This window comes from Pleurodeles waltl, chromosome 3_1 (assembly GCF_031143425.1).
Source record: "Pleurodeles waltl isolate 20211129_DDA chromosome 3_1, aPleWal1.hap1.20221129, whole genome shotgun sequence".
In the NCBI taxonomy this organism is placed as follows: domain Eukaryota; kingdom Metazoa; phylum Chordata; class Amphibia; order Caudata; family Salamandridae; genus Pleurodeles; species Pleurodeles waltl.
Genome location: NC_090440.1, coordinates 1,722,135,666 through 1,722,162,680, shown reverse-complemented (window position 1 = coordinate 1,722,162,680; position 27,015 = coordinate 1,722,135,666). Strand labels below are relative to the sequence as shown.

General features: G+C 44.5%; 1 protein-coding gene across 1 annotated transcript in view; it reads right to left on the bottom strand.

Moving 5' to 3' along the window:
- Positions 1–27,015, bottom strand: part of ABCA12 (ATP binding cassette subfamily A member 12) — a 507,999-nt gene that overhangs the window by 178,376 nt on the left and 302,608 nt on the right. Inside the window, exons 21-25 of the mRNA XM_069225635.1 lie at positions 25,869–26,079; positions 12,575–12,714; positions 9,950–10,078; positions 5,828–5,918; positions 345–524 (exon numbers count right to left, since the gene is read on the bottom strand). Of these exons, the coding sequence (XP_069081736.1) occupies positions 345–524; positions 5,828–5,918; positions 9,950–10,078; positions 12,575–12,714; positions 25,869–26,079 (751 nt within the window). The remainder of the gene's footprint in view (positions 1–344; positions 525–5,827; positions 5,919–9,949; positions 10,079–12,574; positions 12,715–25,868; positions 26,080–27,015) is intronic.

Below are 27,015 nucleotides of genomic sequence, written 5' to 3'. Positions count from 1 at the left end.
CATTACATTGAGATATCCATCTCTGTTGTGTTATATATACAGCCCTCATATAGCCAAGCCGGCGGGGAGAGCGGCGCTAGGACCTGTCACAGGGACCATCAGCATGACCAGTAGCTCATGGAAACTGTGCGAAGCGGGGATACAGGCAGCCGTGAGCCTCTTTGCTGCAAGGCTGCGTCAAAAGTAACAATTCTGTATTCTACCTACAGGGGGCACCCTTGCACAATAAATCAGATATTAATTTCACCTGTATAAGCGACGTATCTACGTTCTTTTGACACCGTACATGCTTGCCACACAATTCACGAGAACCATCTTTCAATTAAGTCTCGCGACCATCTCACCCGCAAATAGGTTATTCTGCTGACGCAGCAGCGTGGCCGTCTTCTCCAGTTCTTCAGTGGTCTTCGCAGGCTGAATGCGGTCGTACGATATGCATTCGGCCAGGTTCGCAAACAGAGTGATCATTGGCGTGACTTGTTCCAGGATGGGCTGGTTACCCTTCAAAATACTGATGTAATCTCCTGCAAAAAGAAGAAGATATACAAAACAGGTGACGTGGTACGACGTGAGCGATTCGAACCTTTTCACGAACGCCCGACACCACACAGAGGATTACAGGAGACGCTGGGATCGCAATCGCTCCTTTTGGCGCAATCCAACGCCACATCTTTGGTTGTTGTGCTGTGCCAGTTTTTAATACATTTCCCCCTTAGTGCATTATGCGCCAACCCCATGTCACCAGCAAGGCATACGTTTGAATTCTTACAAGTTTGAAATCCATCCTTTACTGTTCCGAATTCGATAAAATGGATGAGTTTCGGGAAGTAAAGAACACTTTAAAATTGCGTTTGTTTTCTCTTTCAAAACCCTTGTTATAACATATTTAAAAATGACTGTGTAGACGTATACATTTCTGTCTTGGGATTCACAAAGGATTCCAGGACTCCTCCTGAGAATCACTTAGAGTCGGAGGTTCACGTGAGTAGCTCCAGAGTTTTTTGTGAATTCCATGTTACTGCCATGTATAACAATTTACGTTGGCATAAATGTCTACATCTACACACACATAAATGTGGTGCGCAAGTGAATTTTCAGTGAAACATTTTTTTGTTTCTCCATAGGGAAAATACTTTTTCGGGCATATCAAACTAGCCCTCCTACTCCAATCATCAATTTTGGAGTGTGTTTTCACAACTCCTACCGCTCCACCCACAACTCCCCCTCCAAAACCAACTGTCAATTTTGGGGTGTCTTTTCCCTCCCTGAAGACTGCAGCTCAAATAAACTGTATTTATGCCACAAGTCGACTCTGTATGGAACACGTATAATACATAACAAAAAACAGAAATCATCACACTGTATGGGCAAATGGTTTGCAATAACTTGAAATATTGTTATACAACAGTGCACTCTGGTGGTCAAGAAGAATTATCATCTACTGGTCAATCCCAATACTCATAGGACTATCCATTACTTCATCTTTTCGATCACTCCCACTGAGCAATATTAAAACGTCCATGGGGACAGGCAGTAGTGGCTAAATGTTGTAAGTCTTTCTTCGGTGATTTCTTAGTTTATACCCAAACAACCTTTATATTCAATGCCAGGGCTGTCTGGAGCTTTAGCTATCAATACAAGTTGTGCGCTTTCCATTATATCGAAATGCCCCACCTCAAATGTTTGATTAAAATGTCCTTGCCTAGCTGCAGAAATGTTTGCGCCTACATTTACTAAAGTTTTTGTGGGCAAATGCACGGTGCAGCGTAATTTAGTGCTGCACTTGTGGGTCTTTACAGTTGCAAATACACTGACATTATATTTTTCTGCACTTTGCTTTACATGCGAGTTCCCTCAGAAAACATTAGTAAATGTGGGTCTCACCGAGGATTGGTTATTTTTCTAATGAAGAAAAACTTTCATACATTTAGTACTGATTTTTCTCAAGGATATTCTATCTACCTGAAGATTCCTCTCTTCGTGAAACGTCATAGGCCACAGACTGGATACAGAAACTTGAAATAGCTCTTATGCACCAGTAGGTGGCACAAGGCTCCAACTTGACTCTGGTTCTCCCCTGCACATTTGCCATCCTTTTTTTCATGTCTTTTGAGGAAGAGACAGGAGCAAAGACGAATCAACAAGACAGTGTTGAAAACTGAACAGGACCCAAATAACCAGATTGCAACCACACTTTCAAGCAGGATGGTGAGCAGAAACAGTGACAAATATGAAGGCAGACAGAGTATCCACTAGAAAGAGCATTACCAAAGGTAAGTAAAATTTTCTTCTGATGCATACTTCTACCTGCAGATTCCTTATGTTATGAATCAATATCAGAGCAGTACTCATGGAGGTGGACCTGAAGCGAGTTAAAAAAGCCCATGTGGTAAGATATCATACACACCACAATTTCCTTCTAGAGAAAAGGTATGCTCAGGCCAGAGAAGGCTAAGCCACAGGTCAGTTACCATAGGATAGCAACCAAAGGAAAGGATAAATGACACAAACCAAAATTATGTCAGCTCCAGGGCAACAGCCGGCGTGTGTTATCTCAAATATGCATATAGTACAATAAAGCCGGACCAGTAGAAAACTGCCATTGTCAAAGCCAATAAGCCCAAAAGGAGGACTCTGAACTGAAGCACCATAGGGGGTCACAAAGGGCTCAACTGTTCAAAGGGCTTTGTGAGCAGGGATGCCATCACATCCACCACCAGACAGAAGCAAATAAGAAACCACAAGGGTCAGATGCCACCGCAGCTGAGAGAAGGCACGCTCGAAGGCAGTAGGGCAAGAAAAGAAACAGCAACACAGACCAAGGCATGCTAGGGCAAGAAAATGAACAGAAACACCATCATCCAAATTGTGCCCAAAAAAGACAGCCACAGCAGGCCTCTTGGCCAAAATAGCCATGATATAACGGTAGCAAGGAAGGTCCTTCTGCTGAAGGAGGCGGAATGGAAAGGGTGTGCATTCAGGCAGGAAAAACATGAGAGGGAAAGAGATCCACTGCTCTGTCAAAGCAATGATTCACCCACTTCCCCAGGGACATAGCTCATCATCAATCAACACCTCTATAAAAAAGGGACCACGAACCTTTGGCACACCTCATAATAGACTAAGTCAGATAGCAATAGGTAGAAATTATACTGCAACCATCCCCTCCCACTTACAACACACACTACAGCAGTTGGTGGTGAGTGATAGGGCATCCACCAGCAAGTCCAACTAAAATTGAGCCATATCACCGAGAAACCTCTGGTAAAGGTTCAGAGGCATAATATGAGCAACTATGGAGAGAACGACCAACTTTATTTACAGAGCCATAGAGAAAAGCAGCCAAAGGGAAACATGGGCTGATTGACACTCTAACCTCAGGAGGGGATCGGGATCATGCACACCAGACAATACGTAAGGTATGTGGATGTCTTATGAAGAGTCAAAACTGATCCCAGAGTGGTGGACATTGCTACCACCATAGCAACAGAGAGGACAAAAACACCGCCTGATCCCAGATCCTTGAAGGAAACTCAAATTACCAAGAAAAGAATGCATACTGAATGACTGAACACTGCTTCCAAGGAAAGGCAATTTCAAGGCCAACAGAGCAAAAATCAAGCCAACCAGAGAAGCAGGAGACTACCAAAAGGCACACCACATCTCAACTTGTGGTAAATGTCACAAGTCTTAAGACAAAGAGGGTGGGGCTGCTAAGGTGTGAGAGGAAAGATTGTACCAGACCAAACCTGCCCACGTGCCAGTGCCTCCTATAGGATCTGACCCTCGAGGAGCGTTCAGAAAAGCAAAACTGCCCCAAAGTTGAAACAGTGGAGGATCTACTCCCCCAGAAGGGCCTAAGGCTCCTCCAGACTCCAATGTGTCCAGAAACGAAGTAGCCCTCACACCAGGGATGTGAGAACCATCAAAGTTGAAATCCAACAGGGCATATTGAACCTCCATAGGGAGGCCAGAAAGACACAAACAGGAGAAACATTGCAAGGACATAGGAGTCCATGGACGTGGCAACAGAGTCAGCCAAATCTTGAGAAGACCTAAGAAGTTGTCTGGCTGCATCAAACATGGCATGCGCTATCACTGCAAAGGGGCCACCAACATGTTCAGGAAGGAGTGGGAACAATATCTGTCATCTCCATGGGGTATTGGAATAACAGACCAACAAACATACAGCATTACAAGAATGAAGAGCGAGGCCCCCGGACATGAAGATCTCTCCTTCCTCCCCCCAAGACATCCACATGATGCCGCTCCTCAAGGAGAGGAGAAGAGGGAGAACCAAAAGAAGAATTGCAAAGCCTAGCGACCAAGGAGGGAGGAAACTCAAAGTCATTCAGTAAGGGAGCAGGGAACAAAAAGGCCACCCCTTCCTTAACTGGGTGATACAGCCATGCTACCCATGCAGTAACAGTCAGAGCTGCGGCAGGCCTGAGAGACACTCTGCATGTCGGAAAAATGTGGAGGTGCTCGGACTCTCTGTTCTTAATAATGGGTCACTGCTGCTAATCAGCTCTCTTCCATAGTTCAACTAAGGCTTCTTCAATCAACCCCTGCATAGCCACTGCATGATTAGCTCAGGCCAAGACCATGGAAAGCAGACGTGACTCCCAGGCTGGTTCCAACTGGTGCAAAAACAGATGTGGATTTGACCCAAACAACAAAGCACAGTCTTTGTAGATGCAGAACAGGCAGGATTTGCTTTTTCTGTCCTTTGCTTGAAACTGCACTGTAAATTGTAATGCAGCACTGCCTGAAAGCTCTCTGGTCATTATTGAACTAGGCAGCCTTTTACAGAAAGTCCTGAGAATAGAGAACATGTTTGGTATCGGGCCTTTACCTAGAAAATACCTGATGGTCTTGGCTTGTCACTGTGATTCCAAAAGTTTGAGTTCATGAGCAAAGGCAAGCGGTGGTTTAGTCTGCCAGGTACTTTATAAAAGTTATTTCTTCTTCAAATCTGAGTCTACCCCACTGGAATTCAAACCTGTGACCTCCAATTTACATGTAGTTTGCAGTAGAACGTGCATTGCCCACTGAGGCATATGACTGGTAGATGTAAGGCAGCTTTCTATTGTAGACATATACTCTGGAACGCTGTGGGGGTTAGGTACCTTACACGTGGTTTCCTGGACATCCTTGTTTGAGAGTTGCTGACGTACACGTTACTGAAGTGATTTAAGGCCTTGGAAACCACTTTGCAGACCACAGTTGACAAGGCTGTGGAACGGAGCGGACATTATGTGACTGAAGCATATATGCAGAGTAAATGTACGTTCACAACTGTATTTACATTCAGCTCTGGATTACAAAGCCCCCCCTCCCCCCCAGTAATCAACTTCAGGTTCATCAGGTAATAAAGGCAGACATAGTGTGATGTCTGTACTAGGCCAGCCCACAACCACGATGCACAAGAAAATACACTACAAGCTCCAATGAACGTGATGATATGGAAACACTCAGAGCACTTTTCAGGGAGAACAATGGGCATTCCCAAAACCAGGAGCCCAAAGTCAACATAGTCACCCTGCTATGAACTGCACCATCAACCCAACTGAAACACCAAGCACGCAATGTAGCCCAAGGCAAGTGACAGGTGGCTGAACGAAAGCCCCCCTCCTGCAGTCAAACAGAGCCAGTATTAGCAAACTCTATGATGCGATTGGATGATGGTTCTGCATGAACTGATCATGTGGTCTGATCGGGATGTAAGACCTCATGGTTGGACGTGCCAGCCCCCGAACCGCACTCTATTGCTACACATCTGGGGAGAGTTGTGTCTCATTTCAAAGCATGGTATGATGTGACTTACTGAGGTTCTGTATTTCGGAATTCATTTCAGTCGCATTTGCTCTTCCTAATGTGCTGATTAAGGCCTGCACTATCGGATTCCGCAGGTAACTCTATTCAGAAAAAAAAAGAGATAGGGAAATACATTGATGTAAATGTAACCATATTTTCTTTGACATCATGAAGAAGCAAGTTACAAATGTATACAAGACACTTCTCCTCAAGCACTATGAGCAAGTAAAGTTGTCAGCCAGAAAAGTGACTCTTCGAAAGGACAGGAGAGTAATGAATTTTGGAAATATCATCACAGTGAAATTTCTGAGATCACAGGACAACGGATATAACAACACACTATCATTCATTCATGCTTGCCCCGACTGATATGTGGTGCAGCAGAAAGCCATACTATGCAGAGAAGAGGGCTACTGTTCCAGGCGCTCTATACCATTGGCAGTGGGTTTTTGCCTTGTTATATATTACTGACATTGGCAGTCAGTATTTTGAAAACTGAATTCTAAACCAGGATAGTCACTGTACCTACGTCAGATAAGTTTAAAAACTAAAGTTGTACTTCCCCTGTTGTGACATCACCAGGGGAAGTACAAAGGAGCAGAATAGCACCTGACAGTCACACCAGTGTTCTCTTCTCCCTTGATAAGAGTCCTACAGAGTGTCTGTCAGGCTGACCTCTGCTCCACCAACCCAAGGGAGGCATGAGAATGGATAGTGTTTTGCCTCCACCACCTGCTACAATCCCTGTCAATGTGGGTTGTTGCAGACAGAGACTTCCAAACCACACTGACATGTCTCTCAGAGAAGACACCTGATTTTGTTTTCACAACTTCAGCACATGTAAAAGCAGAGACTGATCAGTGTAGGTGGCTAGACATCAAGGGGCCCTAGCACCGCCTTAAAGCCGCCTTAGCATAATTTTTATGTTCCTAAGGTGGCATTAAGGAGGCCATTCCACTGCGCCATATTTCCAAAGGGGTGCAATTCATGTATTGCACCACTTTGCAACCCCTTGCGCCACATTATGCCTGCGCCAGGCACAATGCATGCAAGGGTGGTGTTCCCACGCAGGGAGGCCCAAAAAAATGGTGCAGTGAAATTGACAAGATTTCACTGCGCCATTTTTTCCATCATTTTTAACACCTGCTCAGGTCAGGCGTGAAAGTTGTACACACATAATAATCTATTGGACTAACTGTGCTTTGTTGCACTAGCATCAATATTTCTGATGCTAGTGCAGCAAAGCGCCACAGTATCGTCAACAATTTTGACACTGTTGTGGTAATGACTGTAGTGGATGTGCCGTATTGTAAATATGGCGCAACCATGGAGTTGTTAGGAGGGGATGCAGGGGGATGCAAGAAAAGTGGCACATCGGGACCAATAGGATACTCTCTTGTAAATCTGCCCCAGGTAATTTTATCTTTTTAATAACTGGGGCCAGGATGTCTAGTATATTTTTTTAAAGTCTGGGTTGGGAAAAGGAGGGATTGTCAGAGGAGGGTAGGTGCAGACTTGTTTGTTGTAATGGCAAAAGCTAAAGAACATGCTATTTGCACTAAACCAAATCAGACTAAATTGATCATGACACTTCTGCATCTGTTATCTCTCATGGTTAAGAAATTTGGGAATTACATAAATGGGAATGTGCAACAGTTAATGTCTGATAAAAGTGCTTCTGCAAACACAACAGGAGTATGTTTGTAAAAAACGCATGCCCAATAGGTTGCCAAATGACGGCGGCCAGCTTAGCTTTTTTTGTGTTTCACAGAAATAAACCCCCACAGCCGGGTGGTGTTTCTGAAAAACTCAAAACAGTGGTTCTGATGCTTAGAGAGATTTCTCCCCGCAGGTAGGGGCCACTGTTGATTCTTTCTCCCAACCTAGGTCTGTCATGAAGAAAACATCTGCTTTGTGGGGACCACTTTAAAAAGGGAGGAGCTCACAATGTACCAAAGGTAGCAGACCGCCGTGGACATGCTGCTGCCAATGTTTATGCAGAGTCATAGCTGAGGGTCCACCAGTGCTCAATCAGTGGTTTACCAAATTTATGCGGGGTGCCAAAACTGTGGATCGGGCAGGGAGGGAGCCCTGTTAATTTGCTGCAGGTTCCTCACTCCACCAAACCTTAAACAATCCCCTGCCTTAAAGCGATACGCTAGTCTAACTTAATGACTAAATCTGTAGTACTTGACCACTAACTGAAGCTGGGAATCGCCTGATTTTAATAGCCCTGAATAGCAGGTTTCAGGAAGAAACTCCAGCATTGTTTGAATGGGTCGCTTCTTTTCATTTAGGTGACAGAGGTGACACCGATCACCACCCTCAAGAGACAGTCTTATCAATAACAGTCCCAAAATTCAATAAGGCGAAGGAACCTCGTAACATTATTTTCAACGTTACCTATAAGAGGATCAAGTGTGCAGAAGCAACTATACAGCATCTATCTCAGTTTGCAATGGCATTAGTCCATGAACATTGGGGTACAATAAACAGTGAAATAGTAAAGCGGGAGTCCTTTACCACCAAGCAGGGAGGAACCTTTGCTTTACCACTTACTACTCACCCCCCTTCTAGTATCTACTGGGATGGGCCTATCTCAAAGTCTCAAAGGATTCAGCTAAGGCAACTCAAAAGATCTATGAACAGCACTTTAAGGTCCCTTCGGCGAAAACCCGAGGACTTTGCTCTGCAAGGTGCCCTACAACAGCAAAAAAGAAACTGAAGAAGCTGAAGTGGAGCATCAACAGGTCGCGTGAAGACGAGGTCTGGGTAAAGTTATTCGCAGATACCAAACAGCCATAGTACTCGATTTTGGGGAACAATAAAGAATCTTATACGTCCTTCACATGGGGGTGTCACCTCCCACATACCCAAAGATGCCTGGGCAACGTACCTCGGTCACAATCTTGTGGACACTACATGTGTAGAACCCTCTATGAAATCGACAAGCACTTGTTCAAATATCTTCCCGAAAAGTACTAATCAGTTGACATATTCTCCATCATCAGCAAAGGTACCAGGTCGCTCTCCGAGCTCCAACAGAATGGACCGAATCAGGTGTCAGATCACCAGTCAGGGGAGAAGGGGCCCCATGGCCAAATGGGATTCCTCCTGTGATCTTTAAGCACAATGTGGATTTCTGTGTAGAAGTGCTGGGGTGCCTCTTTTCTGAAATCTGACTCACTAGCACAATTCTGTTTTTTTGGAGGGGGTCATTAATTTCACCAATATTTAAAAGTGGGGACATATCCATGCCAAAGAACTATTGCTTAATTGCCCTCATCAACAATGAGGCAAAGTATTTTGCAGGGACTTTAGTGGAAGAATTGTCAATGTGGGCAACTGAAAAAAGAATAATACCTCTAAATCAAACTGGGTTTTCAAAAACCTCTGGTATGACAACTACAGTCAATGTCATTTCACTTCTCATAGATAAGGTGAAAGCCTCTAAACAACCACTACATTTATGCTTTATGACTTCAGAGCAGTCTTCAGCCATGTGGAAAGGACCAGGCTCTGGTCCACTGTGACACACTGGGGCATCGCCGGACTCTCATGGACTTGTTAATCGATCTTCAAATGGATAAATGGGTGCAGGTAAAGTTGGGAGGAGGAATACACCTCTCAAGATAAATACCAACCAACAAAGGTTCTGACTACATCAGTCTCTTCTCCAAACTTGTCTTTGCACATAGCACATCCCGATCTATGACCTCCCGCACCTTTTGCACAACGATTCTGCGTTGAGTTAGGCAAAGGCTTTGGTCCTCTACCTCTAGCTATCTTCTGCCCACAAACCTGCATCTGTAAAAACCCCTAGTGTTTTCTTCAAGTAAATTTAAACTGGTTTTAGTACGAGAATGATTTTACATTATATTTGTGCTATATGGTATGCTGTGTATATGTACGTTTTAGTGCTTGATGTTTTTACTGCAATGGTTTTAAGTAACTATGCAAATAAATATGAATCTGAATCATCCATCTAGCAGCTTATGCATTTGCCCACCAGTTTTTCCACATGGGTGTTCAGTCAGTGGCATGTTAACCCTTTAATCCAAATCATATGCAGTGCACACAAACAAAAAGCACTGTTATAATGAAAGGGAAGATTATGAAGGACGTTAGAAACCTGGACTTGGTCAAGCAGAGGAGTGACTGTGGTGATCAGTGACGAGAAGTTGCCAATGTTCCCTGCGAGGGAGAGTAATTCAGTTGCTCCCATTCTCAGATTGTTTAGTTCTGCCAGTGATGCATTAACCTAGAAGTTGGGAAGAAGAGAAAAAAGAAATGTTAGCTGCACAGCATTCCCAACATAACATCACACTCATCTGCTGTCAAATCCCTCATGGGGTAGAGCCCACAGAAGTGTGACCATGCAGGGAAAGTATGGACGAGAGAAACTTCTGCTTCATGAAAAGTTTAGCGTCTGGTAAATGTAGATATGTTGTAAAAAGAACACAGGTTTGAAGCTCCATTACACCACCATAAGTGTGACTTCAGAGCAGTCACATCATAACCCGGTAACCTACACTAAGATAAATACGGCCCACAGGGCTTAACATACATTTGTGGAGGAAATAAAGTCCATTATCCTGACACCATAGTCAAGGTAACCTTTTTTCTAATGGGACTCTGCTTCACCCAAGTTTTCGTATGGTTTTGTTAATTGTACTGGAGTTGAGGAAGAAGATCAGATATGCAATAGATAACAGGATAGTTACATATATTCTTTATATCTTCTGAAAGTTATTTACAAAAAACTTCCAGGACACACAGATATTAAATGAGAAGATTTATTCAGGATACAAACGTGACCAGCTTGGGCAAGCTCTTCACAGCAACTGTAACTATAGGAACACTCACCAAACTAAACATGACTATGCAAAATACAGCTTATCCCCTTTCCTATAAAAATATTTACAATGGAAATTTCGAAGGAAACAGTATACTAGCACAATTATTGCGCACACATGTTTATTGGTGAAATGTCATAGAGAATTAACATAACTTGTAACAAACTTCTTATGCCGACAGACAAAACTCATATTCTGTCTTTGGCCCATACATGCTCCCACCTCTGTAGATATCACACATATTTCTTCAACCTCAAAGGTAACTTCTTTTGATGTATACTTCTATGCAGATCCCCAGACAATGTTGCTTGTTGTTTGGAATCAGCATTTAATTCACCATTCAACAGGGGTGATTGTTTACTCCACCACCTTCATGTTAGTCTTACCACACTTCACCACATTTCTCACATTTAATCTCTTGCCATCTTCTAACCTCACCGTAAACTTTCCAACTCTCTTCACCCTTCTTGGTTCAGACCATTTAGAGGAACTCTTTTAACCCCAGCAAACAGTCTACATCTCACATAATGTCCCTTGTTAGGAAACACTTCAGGCCTCATCTACGAGGTGCTAGCGGTACACTGCGCCACTCGAGTGTCATTTTGTTTAACGCTCCTGTGGCACAGTGTGCCAGCCCATATTTACAAGTCCATGCAAAGCCACCTGATGTGGCTTTTCATGGCCTTATTTATATGGACATAACACGGCATTAAAGGGGCATTCCATGTGTGTTGCTTGGGGTGTTCCCACGCAACACCCATGTAACCCGCAGGAATCTGACGCATTCACAGATTTACAAGTCTGGGAATGTGTCAGATTCCTACGCCACCTCTAAGAATGACGCAACGGGCCCTTTTTTAAGAAAACAAACATACATAATAAAAGTAGTCACTGCTGTATGGTAGATTCAAAACAATAAATAAGCCTAACAAAAGTTATCATCAATGTCTCCTTTCTCTTCAGACACTGGCTGCAGCTTCCTTTAAAGGATTCCACAGTACTAACCAATGAGACATCATCTTTGTTCAACCATTTACAGATCCAGTCTCCAGCCAATGGGAACACATCTTGCAAGCATAATGCGGCATCCAAAGTCAACTCAAAATTCAAAACTGTGGTCCACAGGACTAAGCAATAATCCTACTTCATTCCAAATGTATCCCATTCGGACCGGAGGACTCATTACTGGTGAGTCATGCCTCCAGAATAACATGGCACGAGCAACACCTTTTGGTATGATCGCTACATGTCTAGCTCAGAACGTGGAAGCACGTGCTGACAAATCAAGGCTGTGCGTAAGTGAGTGTCCGAGCGAGCACTTCCTCAACATTAAATAGGGCACACAATGAATCTCCTTCACAAAATGCCCTAGTTTGAAATAAAACGTTCCGCTTGTCTTCCCCAACTGGAAACAGTGCTGCATACGATTGTTCTGGGCAAGAACAACCGTTCAGTCACCCTCACTATCCGCAGGTTGTGCTCTTCCATCAGGGTGGTCCCTTTCTCTTGCTTGTCGCCTGCGACTAGTTGTGTACAAAGAATTTCCATGATGTGCAGATATTAAATGTGAAGATTTATTTAGTATACAAACATGCAACCAACCCGTGCAAGCTCTCCACAGCAACTGCCACTAGAAGAACACTCACCCAGCGTTCCCATAAAGGATTCTATAACATGATTGTGCACAATAGAACATCTCCCACTTCGCAGTCTACCACGAGGTACGGACACTTAGATATGAATGTGGACAATCCACTACAGAGAGGCCTGCAGTTACATATTTCTGGACTTGGAGGAAAACACAGAACTTAGGAAAAAAGAAACATGCATCACCGTATGAAGTCTCAATTCCCTACCTTCATCCTGAAATGTCTGGATTTGCAGAAATGGGTCCAGCTTACCTTTTGCATTATTGCCCGAGTTTCTGCTGTCTCCGGTGTGTAGATGATCTGGCCAAACAGCATTGGCTTCAAGAACACCCAATAAAAGGCTCCAGTGGTAGTATTGGCCAAGCTCACAAGTATTCTTTTACAAAAGTTAGCTGCAAGAAAGGAGAGACAGAGAAATGTGGAACGGGTGATGCATTTTCAATGTTGTCTACCCATGGGTTGGATTTCCAGAAGCACACAGATTTTGAGAGGCTTTGACGCATAAACGGTCTCCCATAAAATGACTGCCATGTTCATGTGAAAGAATGGAAAGGAAAGTCATTGGTCGACCCTGTGCTGAAAATATGTCACAGAGCAGCTCCTTAAACCAGAGGTCTACTGGCCAAGAGGAAGATTTTTACCCAAGCGATTAGCTCTGATTCCGTATGTATGTCCTAACATTTTGCCACGTAGAAATTGCTAATTTTTTTGCTCTCAGTCACTAGTAATAGGGTGTACCCAACTGCTTATTTACTTTTCTATTTCTCTATTTTGGATATTAGCTATTGTGTGACCTTAACCCTATGGAGCTCCAGAGAACTTACTGCGAACATGTTTGTGAAGACAGGAGCAGAAGACAAGATGACAGACAGGTAGGTCTCTCTTCAAGCACCTCCCCAGGACTGACAAAGTATCCATGGCACACTCTTCATAAACTATATTCCTTCACCCTCCATTAATGATTCAATTAATGGACAGATCTTTCCTCTCAACTCTTGCTCATAGAAAGTGAAAACAAAATGAGGCAGACCTGAGGTGTAAAATGTCCTGGACAAGAAAATAAAGAGCTCAGAAGGTGCAGCCCAGACAGAGAATGAGAGCAACGGGGGCAGAGTGGCAGGAGACTTCTTGTGGGCTTGGTTGGGCTGGATCATTATAACCGCTTCACTGGGAGGATTCCTTCAAGGCTCATTTTGCAAGTTAGTATTCTAAGACAGCTTCACATGCCTATGGAACTCCTTGCAGTTTTATTCTTTTAAGTTAGTGCAATGTTATTAACATCACACTGTAGCAAAAAGTAGATTCCCCACCTCTGTGGGAGCCAGATGCATCGTGCTCCATTCCATTGCAGCAAGATGCTTTCTCACTCTAGACGTCTGTGGCCTGATTTCTGCTCCCAACTGTTCACCGCTTAGCCATGCAGGTCCTCCACTCACTCTCTCCTCCCTCCTACTGTGGCCCAGACATGCACGCCTTTCAACAAGCATTCCTTGCTATTTTATTGGTCATTTTCACCGCCTCTCATGTGGGAGACTGGGGTTCAATTCCTTGGTATTCAGGGACCTAACGTATGCTGAGTTCCCCTCCCAAGAGTTCTGAAAACCTAAGAGGATTGCACAGGCTTAGCTTGAGGTATGGACTCCCTGTTTCTTATATTGGTAAATTTCCCAATGGGTGGAAGGGTTGGGGTCATTGTTGAATGGTTTTTGAAGTCAAAGGTCTGCTGATGGCACCTCCTGGGTCAGAAAGGGACAGAAAATAGGCCTGGGCACTAAATAAAAAGTGCCCCTCATTAGCAAATCAGACAGCTAAACATGACCCACATTTGCAAACTAGGTGTGTCTAACTTCTCCACTTATAAATTTGCAGCATATGTTTTGAATTATTATAATGCAGGGATATCTCAGGAATACTTGTCAGTGGCAGTGAATCGTAACCTTAGGTTTAAAATCATTAAAATGCATTTCCTAAGGGGAGCAGTGGGCAGGGTGCATGATGGGAGGTCAAATTTAGGGACATATTGACAAGCCCCTTGAACCTCCTTGAACTACCTTAGTGTTATTTTTTTTCTTACACTAATGTGGCATTAAGGAGGCATTTTCGATGCACCATATTTACAAAGTGGTGCAATGCATGCATTGCGGCACTTTTTAAACCTTTACACCACTTTATGCCTGAAGCAGGCATAATGTATGCAAGGGGGTGTTCCCACGCAGGCAGGCACAAGAAATGGTGCAGCGAACTCTACAAGATTTCACTGCACCATTTTTAGCACCATTTGTAGGTTGAGTGTAAGAGTCCGATCTCTTGTATACTTTTAAGTATACTTCTTCTGTGGGCTTCCAGCTATTTCATTTGTTAGTTTCAGTGTCATTTAAAAATCCTTGCCTGCTAGTGGTCAGTCAAGCCTCTTTGTCCCTTCTTCTTCTGTGTGGGAGCAGGGGCTAACTACTGTATAATTATGTTTTGTCCTGTTTATCTGGTCTGTAGGGGACTTTTTTTAAACTTTGTTTCCTGCTCCTGTCCAAGGAAGTTTCCCTTTTCATTTGCAAAGCATTTTTCCTCTGAGCTTCGCTGTAAACAAGGCTATAAATCAGGCTGTTATCTTGGTCACATTTGGCCTTTGTGGGCTCCCTGCACGCTATCTCAGCTGCATGGCTTCCTCTCTCAGCTGCCTGGCTTCTGCCCTTTCTTGTCTTGGATTTTCTTTACCAAGTGTGCCTGCCTGTGTGCTGAGAGCAAGGGGGGAGGATCGCTTGCAACTGCTTATAGCCAAAGGCACCCAGCTCTACCAGGGCTCCGCAATCCTAAGAGAAAGTTCCCACTTCTGCTCCATACTGGGATCCCACTCGCAGCTCCATCACTACACCTTAGTTCACACACTACAAGCCCTCAGCCGTGCCAGTGCCAGGAACCCCACATACGCTGTCTGCCAGAGAATCTCAGTTCTTGCAGTCAGTGCACTCTGCTGCTCCAGTACTGGGGCCTTGGGCGCAGCTCCATCAGTGCACTGCAGTTCACACATTCCAAGCCCTCAGCCTTGCCAGTGCCAGGAACCCCACACATGCTGTCTGCCAGAGCACCTCAGTTATTCCAGTCAGTTCACTCTGCTGCTCCAGTACTGGGACCTCTGGCGCAGCTCCATCAGTGCACCTCAGGACACACACTCCAAGCCCTCAGCCGTGCCAGTGCCAGGAACCCCACACACGAAGAGCACCACAGTTCTTGCAGTCAATACACTCTGCTCTTCCAGTACTGGGACCTCAGGTGCAAGTCCATCAGAGCACAGCAGTTCACACACTCCAAGCCCTCAGCCGTACCAGTGCAAGGAACCCCACACACGCTGTCTGCCAGATCACCACAGTTCTTGCAGTTAGTACACTCTGCTGCTCCAGTATGGGGACCTCGGGTGCAGCTCCATCAGAGCACAGCAGTTCACACACTCCAAGCCGTCAGTCATGCCAGTGCCAGGAACCCACACACACTGTCTGCCAGAGCACCTAAGTTCTTACAGTCCGTACACACTGCTTTCCCAGTACTAGGACCTTGAGCACACCTCCATCAGTGCATCTCAATTCACACACTTCAAGCCCCTCAGCCGTGCCCATGCCAAAACCCCACACATGCTGTCTGCCAGAGCACCTCAGTTCTTACAGTCATTACACACTGCTGTTCCAGTACAGGGACCGTGGGCGCAGCTCCATCAGTGCACCGCAGTAAACACACTCCAAGTCCTAAGCTGTGACAGTCCCAGGATCCCAAACTATGCTGTGTGCTAGACCACTGCAGTTCTTGCAGTCAGTATACTCTGCTGTTCCAGAACTGGGACATCGGGCGCAGCTCCACCAGTGCACCTCAGTTCACACACTCCAAGCCCTCAGACGTGCCAGTGCCAGGAACTCCACACACGCTGTCTGCCAGAGCACCTCAGTTCTTGCAGTCAGTACACTCTGCTCCTCCAGTACTGGGACCTTGGGCGCAGCTCCATCAGTGCACCGCAGTTCACACACTCCAAGCCCTGAGCCATACCAGTGCCAGGAGCCCCACACACGCTGTCTACCAGAGCACCTCAGTACTTGCAGTTAGTACACTGCTGCTCCAGTACTGGGACCTCAGGTGCAGATCCATCAGTGCACTGCATTCATACACTGCAAGACCTCAACCGTGCCAGTGCCAGGAACCACACACACGCTGTCTGCCAGAGCACCTCAGTTCTTGCAGTCCGTACACTCTGCTGCTCCAGTACTGGGACCTCAGGCGCAGCTCCATCAGTGCACTAAAGTTCACACACTCCAAGCCCTCAGCCTTGCCAGTGCCAGGAACCCCACACGCTGTCTGCCAATGCACCTCAGTGTTTGAGCTTGGCTGTAAATAAGGCTATTAATTAGGCTGTTATCTTGGTCACATTTGGTCTACCTGTCTGTGCCATCCAGAGGCCCAGTCCAAAGATGTTACCGGATGACACCTAGGAAACCTTTGTATTGTGTCTATGCTCTTTCAGCTCTGCTACTCACATGCAGCTCAGCCAAAACGCATCCTTCCAAGCATTCGACGCCTAGTGCTGTTCCAGTGCTGGGACCCCTCACCCAGCTCTACCAGGGCTCCGCAATCCTTAGAGACAGTGCCCATTTATGCTCCATACTGGGATCCCACTCGCAGCTCCATCAGTGCAACCGAGTTCACATGCTCCGAGCCCTCATCTGTACCAATTCCAGAACCCAACACGTTGTCTGCCAGAGCACCACAGATCATCCAATCAGTACACTCTGCTGTTCCAGGACTGGGAACTCGGGTGCACCCCCATCAGTGCACCTCAGTTTACACACTCAAAACCCCTCAGCCGTGCCAGTGCCAGAACCCCACAAACGCTGTCTGCTACAGCATATCAGTCCTAACAGTTAGTACACACTGCTCTTCCACTACTGGGACCTCAGACGCAGCTCCATCAGTGCACCTCTGTTCACACACTCCAAGCCCCTCAGACATGCCAGAACCCCACACACGCTGTCTGACAAAGCACCTCAGTTTTTGCAGTCAGTACACACTGCTGTTACAGTACTGGGACCTCGGACACAGCTCCATCAGTGCCCTGCAGTTCACACACTCCAAGCCTGTCAGCTGTGCCCGTGCCAGAACCCCATACACGCTGACTGCCAGGTCCCAGTACTGGAGCAGCAGACTGTACTGACTGCAAGAACTAAGGTGGTCTGGCACACCAATACTAGGTTCTACACATAGCTCCGTTACGTACCTCACTTCTGACCTTGTGTGCCCGTTAGTATTCCAGTTCTGCAGCCCACATACAACTCTGTCAGTGCACCTCAACCCTAACCTGCAGCATCAGATTATTCCAATACCAGGAATCACACAGTGCTCCATTTCTCATTTCTCACCCGCTGCCTTTCTGTTATTCCAGCACTAGGCCAGGACACAGCTCCGTCTATAACCCCAATCCTCATCTGAAGTGCCCCAATATTGCTGTATTGGGGTTCACATACAACTCTGCTAATGCACCTCCTGCTGTTCTGCAGTGCTCCCTGCTGTTCCACACTGACTTCTAATTGTGGACGTGGGAAAGCCTATCAAATTTATTCTTATCTGCCATCTTTATTTGGGAGGGTCTGTTTCACCTATCTCAGTCCATTCTTTCCTTTACTCTGTTTACTCTCAATATTTTCTCTCTCACCACTTTTCTCTTTCCAGCTCTTAAAATTCACATGTTAACAGTTTTGCTCTTTCTTTCCACCATTTACTTCTACACCTCTCCCTTTTTTTTATTTCCCTCTTTCTCTTGCTACCTCCTCTTTCAAACTTGCAGCAGCATGGTTATTACTTTCATTGTCTCTTCTCTTTTTTCTTCATCAGGCATTCATTCTTTCACTATTTTTTCTCTTCCCTTTATTCTTTCTTTGTCTTTTTTATTTGTGATTCCTTTGACGCAGTATACGTCCTTTCAATTTTTTGAGATCTTCCTTCCTTCCTTTTTCTGGTGTTTTTCTTCTCTTTATCTATCAATTCACATTTTACTATAAATCCCTCATTTTTCCCATCTGTATCTGCAAGCCTTAAGTTACTTGTGGGGACCTGAAGTGTCCAAGTGTTTTTTCCATTCTGTGTCTGTGGCAAATGTGTCAGTACATACATGCCCTGTTTCTTTTGCTGCTTGTTTCTCTCACCATCTCTCTTTTTTCTATAATGTGCATTTTTCTCTTTCTTTTCATACTTCTTTCATTATTTTTTCCTCTTTATCATTCGTTCGCTAGCTTCCTTCCCTTTTTTCTTTTGTCTCACACGTTTGCTGTATTTCTTCTCTTGTTGTGTTTTTATTTTCTCGTTCTTTCTTTCCCTTCTTTCTTTTGTTTCTTTGCAACCTCTTCTTTTTCTTCCTTTTGTCTGTTGTAATCCTTTCGCTTCTCTTTTTCTGCCCCATTCGCTTTCTCTCCTGAGGCTTAGTTATCAATGGAGCAACAAGTGCAGTGGCACCAGGGCCCAGACACCTGTGGACTTCACTCAACTCTAATTACTGCTGTATTATCCTACTAAAATTGCAGTCAACCATTTTTCTTTCTTACACCCTTACTACATCACTTATCCTCTCCATCTTTACTCCCGACTCCCTCTCTCCTTTCACCCTCCAGTCCATCCTAAATGATATTTTTTTATGGTGTTTTGAGTATTACACTCTAATGACAAAAGTTTATTTCTGATAAAGGTTTATGTGATAATTGTATATATTTTAAGATAGAGGAAGAAGGTAAATGGAAGTGCCTTAGTTAAATGGTGGGCCCCATGGAATTATATGGCAGGAAAAGATGAAATTATGAGGCAGGGTTGACCAATTTATGTGGCAAGAAAAATCCAGTTATGAATTTACAATGCCAATAGCTCTAACTCAAGAAAACACAAGACCTATTGGATTGCAAATGCTTGTTAATGTTTGCCTGAGGCAGGCGTTAAAGTGAAGTTCCCATTGTATTCAATGGGCCTTCCTTGATTTTAGGGGATTAGCACCATAATTTTTGGCGCTAATCCATCAAAGCACCACAATAACGTCAAAATGTTTGATGCTATTGGCCTAACGTGCACCATCGTGCACCGTATTGTAAATACGGTGCACACATGGTGTCGTTAGGTGGGCACAATGGGGCACAAGAAAAGTGGCGCATCATCTATGATCCCCCACTTTCTTGTAAATATACCCCAAAGTATTCTAAATTCAGTGCAAGAACTATTAGGGAAATATGCAACTGTCCTAACACATTCTGGGAGGCTATTTATTATTCTAACTCGAGTACTTTAATTTTTTGAAGAAAGATAACAATTATCCAAACTTTTTAAGGAAAGGTTGAAAAGAAGTAGTTTTTCATTGTCACAGGGCCCTGCAAATAAAGAAAAAAGTACTCTTGACATTCTCTTTTCGTACATGCAGAACTTGGCCTTGCACAAAGTTGTGTTATTTAGCCTAACCTGGTGATATAAACATTCTAAGAGAAGACACAGAATCTCCGGGCTTTTTAGTGAAAAGACTGAATGAAATTGTTGCATTTTAATGCTTTATAATACTTTATCTGTATGAAAATCTAGTGGCATTAGCAGTCTTTTGAAGGCTAAATGTAGGAGCCATGATGTCTATGTGATTAATTTTTAGCTGCATGATTGCAATGATTGTACTTAATTTACATTACATTTTTATTGATTAATTCCCACTAATAATGGCAAGGTGATTTTTGGTCAGTGGGTTCTCCTCAACCTCATGAACTGGAGTGTTCTGTGATCTTGTGGTGAAGGAGTCGTTCTTAATATTTGCTTTTCACTCAGTCTCCCACATATTTATATTTTGGCACAGACCCCTGTAATGCCATGTGATCACTTTTTCACTGCAGTTTATGAGCCTTCTACCAGCCCAATTGTCTAGGATTGCATCCTTCATTCACACCCTTTGGTGGTGGTCTATTTACCATTTCTTTTCCTGAATGTGTTTTTTTTCTGCAGGTAGCCTGTTGAGACTTTCCCACTTTTGTCTTTTCACTTTTTAGGGTCCAGCGCTCATGCCCTCTGGCCCCTGTGTAATCTCTCTGTGGGCTTTTAACTTTGCCCATATCATGCCCGTCACTTTGTTTGGTTCGTGGGTTTGCCTTTTAAGATTCGCTTGATTTTATTCATGAAAGGCATGCACATGTCATACCTTTTCTGGTGTTTAGCCCTCCTCCAGCGCACCGACCAACTACTGAAAACATATGAGCTCCTTGTTTTCTGCATGGATTCTAGACTACTTTTTATTTTTATTTCCTACACAGCACAATCTTGCTGGGTTTTAAACAGTGCGATCACACTCGCTTTTTAAAAAAATAAAAATAGTTTTGGGGAAATTTCCCCCGTCCCCATTCACACTCCTGCCCACCCTCCCCTTGAGATTTGTGGTGGCTGTCGCTACACATGTGCCTTGCCACACTTCCTCTAGTGCAATTAGCTCTAACTCGAGCAAACGCGTTTCCGAGGATGCATTGTAAGCTCTCCTTTCATGTGAAGAAAATATGCACTGCAGTCCTTGTAAATGGCTGGTGTCATGCAAACATTGCATTCGTGCAATGTTTCTAAGATCTAAGCGCTATGTTCAACATTGTCATTGGTGCTACGAAGTGCCTCCAGCGATCTGCAAAACAAATAAACACAGCGCTGATGTGAGAGTGATCTCAGCTGGCACGTTACTGCGGTATGTCCTCAGTTGGCACCTTCCTGTCCTCAGATGGCACCTTACTCTTCAGAGCTGGTAAACGTGCAGAGTCCAGCGGCCAGGCTCTCAGAGTTCAGCATGGAATTCCTTATTGCAACTAAGATGCCGCCAATGGCCACGTCCCTTCCGGGTGCTTAACTCAGACACTAAGGGGCATATTTATACTCTGTTTGCGCCGAATGTGCGTCAAAATGTTTGACGCACATTCGGCGCAAACCCTGCCCCATATTTATACTTTGACGTCCGACGCAGCGGGCGTCAAAGTTCCACCATGTGCGCCATTTTTTGGAAGGGGGAACCTGCCTTGCGTTAATTATATGCAAGGTAGGCGTTCCCTTCCAAAAAATGACTTTAAGGCCTGTGCCCCGTATTTATACTGTGACATCATTATGACGCACAGGAGGGGGCAGGCCTTAAAAAACGGCGCCCAGCCAGATGGGCGCCGTTTTTTAACGCCTGGGTCAGGGCAGGCGTTAAGGGACCTGTGGGCTCAGAAGGAGCCCAGAGGTGCCCTCCCATGCCTCCAGGGACACCCCCTGCCATCCTTGCCCACCCCAGGAGGACACCCAAGGATGGAGGGACCCATCCCAGGGAAGTAAAGGTAAGTTCGGGTAAGTTTTTTTTTCCGTATTTTTTTTTGTGGCATAGGAGGGCCTGATTTGTGCCCCCCTACATGCCACTATGCCCAATGACCATGCCCAGGGGACACAAGTCCCCTGGGCATGGCCATTGGGCAAGGGGGCATGACTCCTGTCTTTGCTAAGACAGGAGTCATTTCAATGGGGGTTGGGCGTCAAAAGAAATGGCGCAAATCGGGTTGAGGCCAAAATTTTGCCTCAGACCTGACTTGCCCCATTTTTTGACGCCCAAGCTCCATTTTCCCCTACGCCGGCGCTGCCTGGTGTGAGTCATTTTTTTTGACGCACACCAGTCGGCAGCGTCGGCTAACGTCATTCAATAAATAAGGCGCCCGCATGGTGCTTTGGAATGGCGTTAGCCGGCGTTAAAATTTTTGACGCACAACTGCGTTGGCGCAGTTGTGCGTCAAAAAGTATAAATATGGGCCTTAGCTTTTCACGGAGGGATAGATGAAAAATTAGCGCCATGCACTGCTGCACAGTGAGCTCCTGTCTGAGCGCAGGAGGACAGCGCTGCCCAACAGCTGTGTGGCCCTTATACATAACCTGCAGAATACAAGCCTCCTGGAGATACCACTGCTGCCCTGTTTCTAAGCGCTCTCAATTTTGACAAAGATAAAACTGGGTCAGCGAACTCCTGATTTCATAAATGCCCGGCAGAAGCATGTCCGGTGGCACCTTGAGACAGTCCTAGCATTTTTTCAAGCGCATCATGCGCACGAGGGATTGCGCTTTTGATTGTATGGGCTCAGAAATTCCAGCGTGCAAAGTGAAAAAGCCAGGACAGGATGGTGGTGCCCCACTTGTTTAAAGTTGTCTGCATTCCTCTCAAATGTAGGTTGTTTGCATTTACAACGTAATAGCTCTAACTCTCGTTTAAATACCAATGGCTTCATGGGTGCAATTTAGTCATTTCTTATGTGTCCCATTGATACCGTTACCTCTGTGTTTGCGCTTTTTCTGGCAGCCATGGTTACACTATTTGCGCGTACTCTTCTTCAGTCTGTGGTGGTAGAAGTTAGAGTGCAATGGCCTGAATAGCTATGTATTTGAGTTCTGAGTTAAACATTGACACCATGTGTCGCACCGGGGCCGCTGCAGCGACAAGTCGAGGTTGTTTTCCAGGCTGGTTTTGGCTTAACGATGTTGAATCAGTGTAGAATAACAGGCTGGATTGTGATAAGTGCACGTTAAGCGAACTCCCGGCTTGCTATCCTGAGCCACACGTCATGGAATGACTGGTGCATTAAGTGCTTGCAGTATGACTCGAGAACGGCCAAGGGGGTGATGTAGTTCGACCTTTCAGGTCATTAGGGGAGCTCCCCTTCTGTATAGGTTAGCTTCATTAAAATATTACGTGCGGACTAAAGGTGAAATAACGTGGGCATCGAACCGGCGGCATCAGAGCTATGAGTGCCAGTACCTGGTCACCTGGATTGGTAAAATACACATACAATGGTTGTATTTTTTTTATTTAGTTCTGTTTTTATGCATGTTAAACTTTTAGTTGTAAAATGTATGTGCAGGACCCTAGCTGCCTTCAACGACAAACCACAGCCTGGAATAGAACAGCTCTGACTAGATGATATGCGCTATAATTCCCATAGAAGGGGGCCGATATTTTATAGCAGAAAAGCACTTGCTTAGGCTTCAGCTGAAAGGAAGGGTACATATATCCTACACAGAAAAGGCCATGACTCCATAGGCTAAGCAACGAAAGAAGATATTTCAAATGTTGAACTGCTTCATGACATAATTAACATTATAAACATTGAACTGCCCACATTAATCCCTCACCTAGACGATTTTACAAGATGTGGATGGGCTGACATTCATGTGTGCAGCTCTTTCGGAGTCCATAACAGTTTTCTTTGTTTACTTGGAGTATCTTATATGAGCCTGGCAACAGATTGCCTAGTTAATTGATTAGATTGTACTTGCTCAATATGACCATGTTTTAGTGTCCTCTAGGGGCTGTTCCGAGCAGTACAATCTAATGCCAAACTTTTATTTCTGATAAAAGTTTTTATTTGGTTTATATTATAATTGTATATGTTTTATTAATCTTACCTTATTTCAATTATGACCATGATTCAGGCCAATTTAACATCCTTATTACATTATGACTATTTGAACACTCTTGATATGTTTGGGTGACCCATCTAGTTAATTTCTCTTTTTACTCCTCTGTGGCTGTCTGGTTTTGGGAATTGTGTTAGCTAGTCAGCAAGCAACTCTGGTGGTGAGGTGGGGAAAGTGGTATTCTATTGGAATTAGAATGGCAGATTTAAATTAGGATGCTAAATGGCAACATTTTCATTTTTGGCTGCAGATAGAGGAAGAATGTAAATGGACGTGATTTAGTTGTATTCAGGACCACAGTAATTATGTGGCAGGAAAAGACCAAATTATGAGGCAGGGTTGACCAATTTATGTGGCAAGAAAAGTCCAGTTATGAATTTACAACGCCAATAGCTCTAACTCAAGCAAATGCGAGGCCCATTGTATTGCAAATGCTTGTTACATAATATTGCCGGTTTTCTTTGCCCCTAGAGCACTGTCCTTTTATCACCAGGGTAGGAGTTTTGGACTGTGCAACCGAGGTTCAGAGTCCCCTACTGTTCCCCCAACCCACCTATCCTTCACTTGTGGGGACGCCTCCCTCTTTTTCTCCCCAGTGATCCCTGGAAGCTGCCCACTTACCTCTTGTCAGTTACCAGGGTTGCACATATAAACTTTACCAGTGACAATCTCTGTGCTCCAAACAGCACCTTTTACCAGCGCACATCACATAAAAATCAAACATAGCATATTAGACAGAACACCTCTCATATATCCAACAGAGCACAGATATACCAAACAGTCGCCTTTTCCAGTAATCCAGTTGGTTCTTCGGCAATGAAAGTAAAATACAGGAAAGAATACATTAGACAGAACTCTTCAACACAAACCTCAAGCACACCAACAGCACTAACCACAATGAAAACATCTGCATCACAAATACAAGAACACATAGGGAGAGTCATTTAGAGTTGGCCGAGTGGGTGAATGATCATAAACTGGCTGTTCAGCCACCCTGCCAAACACACGGTTTGCCTGCCTCATGCAGATGTAGGTGAGGCACCAGATTTATGCTGGTGGAGTCTCTGTGGTTTGTGCTGTTTAAGACCTTTGATCTGGCAGCCTGTCCGCCCCTGTGCCGCTGGGACATAGTAAGAGTCTGCCCACCTATTTTGGGGGCAGACCAGCACTCACTACAATTTATTCCCTGGGACCACCAAGAGGCCTGGCTTTCCAAGACCATTACATCAAACAATAACATAACAACTATATGCAAGGAGAAACTCTGGCCTCTGCCACACTGCCTCCATATATGTCTCCAAACACTGGGCATCAATTATCTTTGTGGTCTCAGATATATGTAATCAATAATAAAGCCATCTGGCCACAACTCTCTGTGGCACCAAGGCAGGCACCTATATTTCATTGAATAGACATTGCTTGTCACTATACCGTCTCACTAGTACACAATATTTCATTTATGTCATCACTGTGCAACTTTGATTCTGGTTTGTAAGAAAAACCTAGGAAACAAAGGGAAGTATAAAGATCACTAACATAGCATAAAGCAATTAACCTAACACTATCCCAAAAACAGGGTGATAGAACATTGTGTTCATGTGTTAGTTCCAGGTGCAACCAGAAAAGAGGAGGCAATGAGACTAATTTCATTTACTTTTTGTACTATCTTTACTGTAAGACACTACTCACAGCTGGAAGTCACTACAGATCACTTTGGAAGACTGAGAAGAGTTTATGTGTTTACTGCAGCCCAGTAGCAATATCTGCAGTTGTACAGATGCCTGATCTCCCAATGGAAGGGAGTGCTGTATGGATGAATCTGCCAGAGGGTGCACTAGGCGTGAGGGAAATATGGAGGTTTAGGATGAGCCCATTTACGGCCTGCTGGTGGTATCCTGACAGAGTCCACTGTATATCCCCTGGCAGTGGTAGCAAAATGGTAATGGATGGTGACAAAACCCCTCAACATGTTACCACCAAGAGCATGTAATACTGTCGACCAAAACAATCGTGTTGTGATTGGGTTCCCAATCTTACTCTTTCCCTAGACGTCCTCCGACCTCTGTTTGCAAAGGAAGCTCCTTGCACTTACTTGTGTTAGTGGGGATATCGAATTTCTCAATCAGGTTCTTGGAATCTCGATCAAGTGGGGTTTCCACTTTAGACGCTCTAGACGTGACCATTGGGGGCAGCTGGTTAATGTAGGCAAAGAGCAGTGGAATGTTCTTGAGGCACAGCACGTTCACTAGGGTCCCCACTGAGAAGGGAATTGCATTCTGAGTGTCCCTTTTCCTTCTCAGCACCTGAAAGAAAATTAGAAGAGGTAAGCCATTTCAGGGCGTCATTATGAGGACCATATTTTCTCAGCTCCACACCCGGTCGCCTTTAATTTGGCTTTCCAATGCCTTTAAAGAGGAATCATCTCCTACACGTACGTGGGTACACAATGTTAAATAAAGCCCGTCTCAGTGCTGACACAGCACATTGCTACGGAGTAGCAGTAGGTAATACACTTACGGTTTTAAAGTTGCCGCCTCAGCAGTCAGAGTATACCCAGACCAGCTCATCAATGAGGCCTTTGGGACATTTAGCAAAATACATTGCTAAGGTGAGTTTGAAAAACAGAAGTAAGTGCGCTTGCTAGCAGGCAGATACACTTAGAATAGGGTGATAACTTGTTTTGATGTACATTAAAGGAAAATATGATTCTTATTGGCACAAATAAAAGGTACTATTGGCTTTAAATTACTGTAACCCGAATATACAGCATAAACACAAAAGGATTACTAAAACACACGTAATAGGATAAAAGTGGAACGAAAAAAGCACTGCCAAAGTAACCCTGACATGGAAGTGCACTTCTTTTTAGGTTGATATGTTTCTATGATTAGGCATCATGCCATCATTCACAGTGCAAGAGAATCAATGGCTGAAGGGATTTGTCCACTGTCTGCAGTGATGGGTGAAAAAAATGTGAATGAGAGCTGAACATGCAAACGAATGAAGACAACCGACCCAAAGCTCATTTCAACTTCTCTGTATGTATTTATGTGTATTACATTTTCAAAAGTTATGGCAATGCCAGCATTTACTTCCTGTACATCAAAACCCCTGTCTATGTATATATTTTTATTTATGATATTTGTTATTACATGTAGCTGGTGTGACAGTTAAAGCTAGTTCAAGGCCAGACCTACAAAGAAACAAATATTGGGAGAGGCGGCAAATGTATCATTATA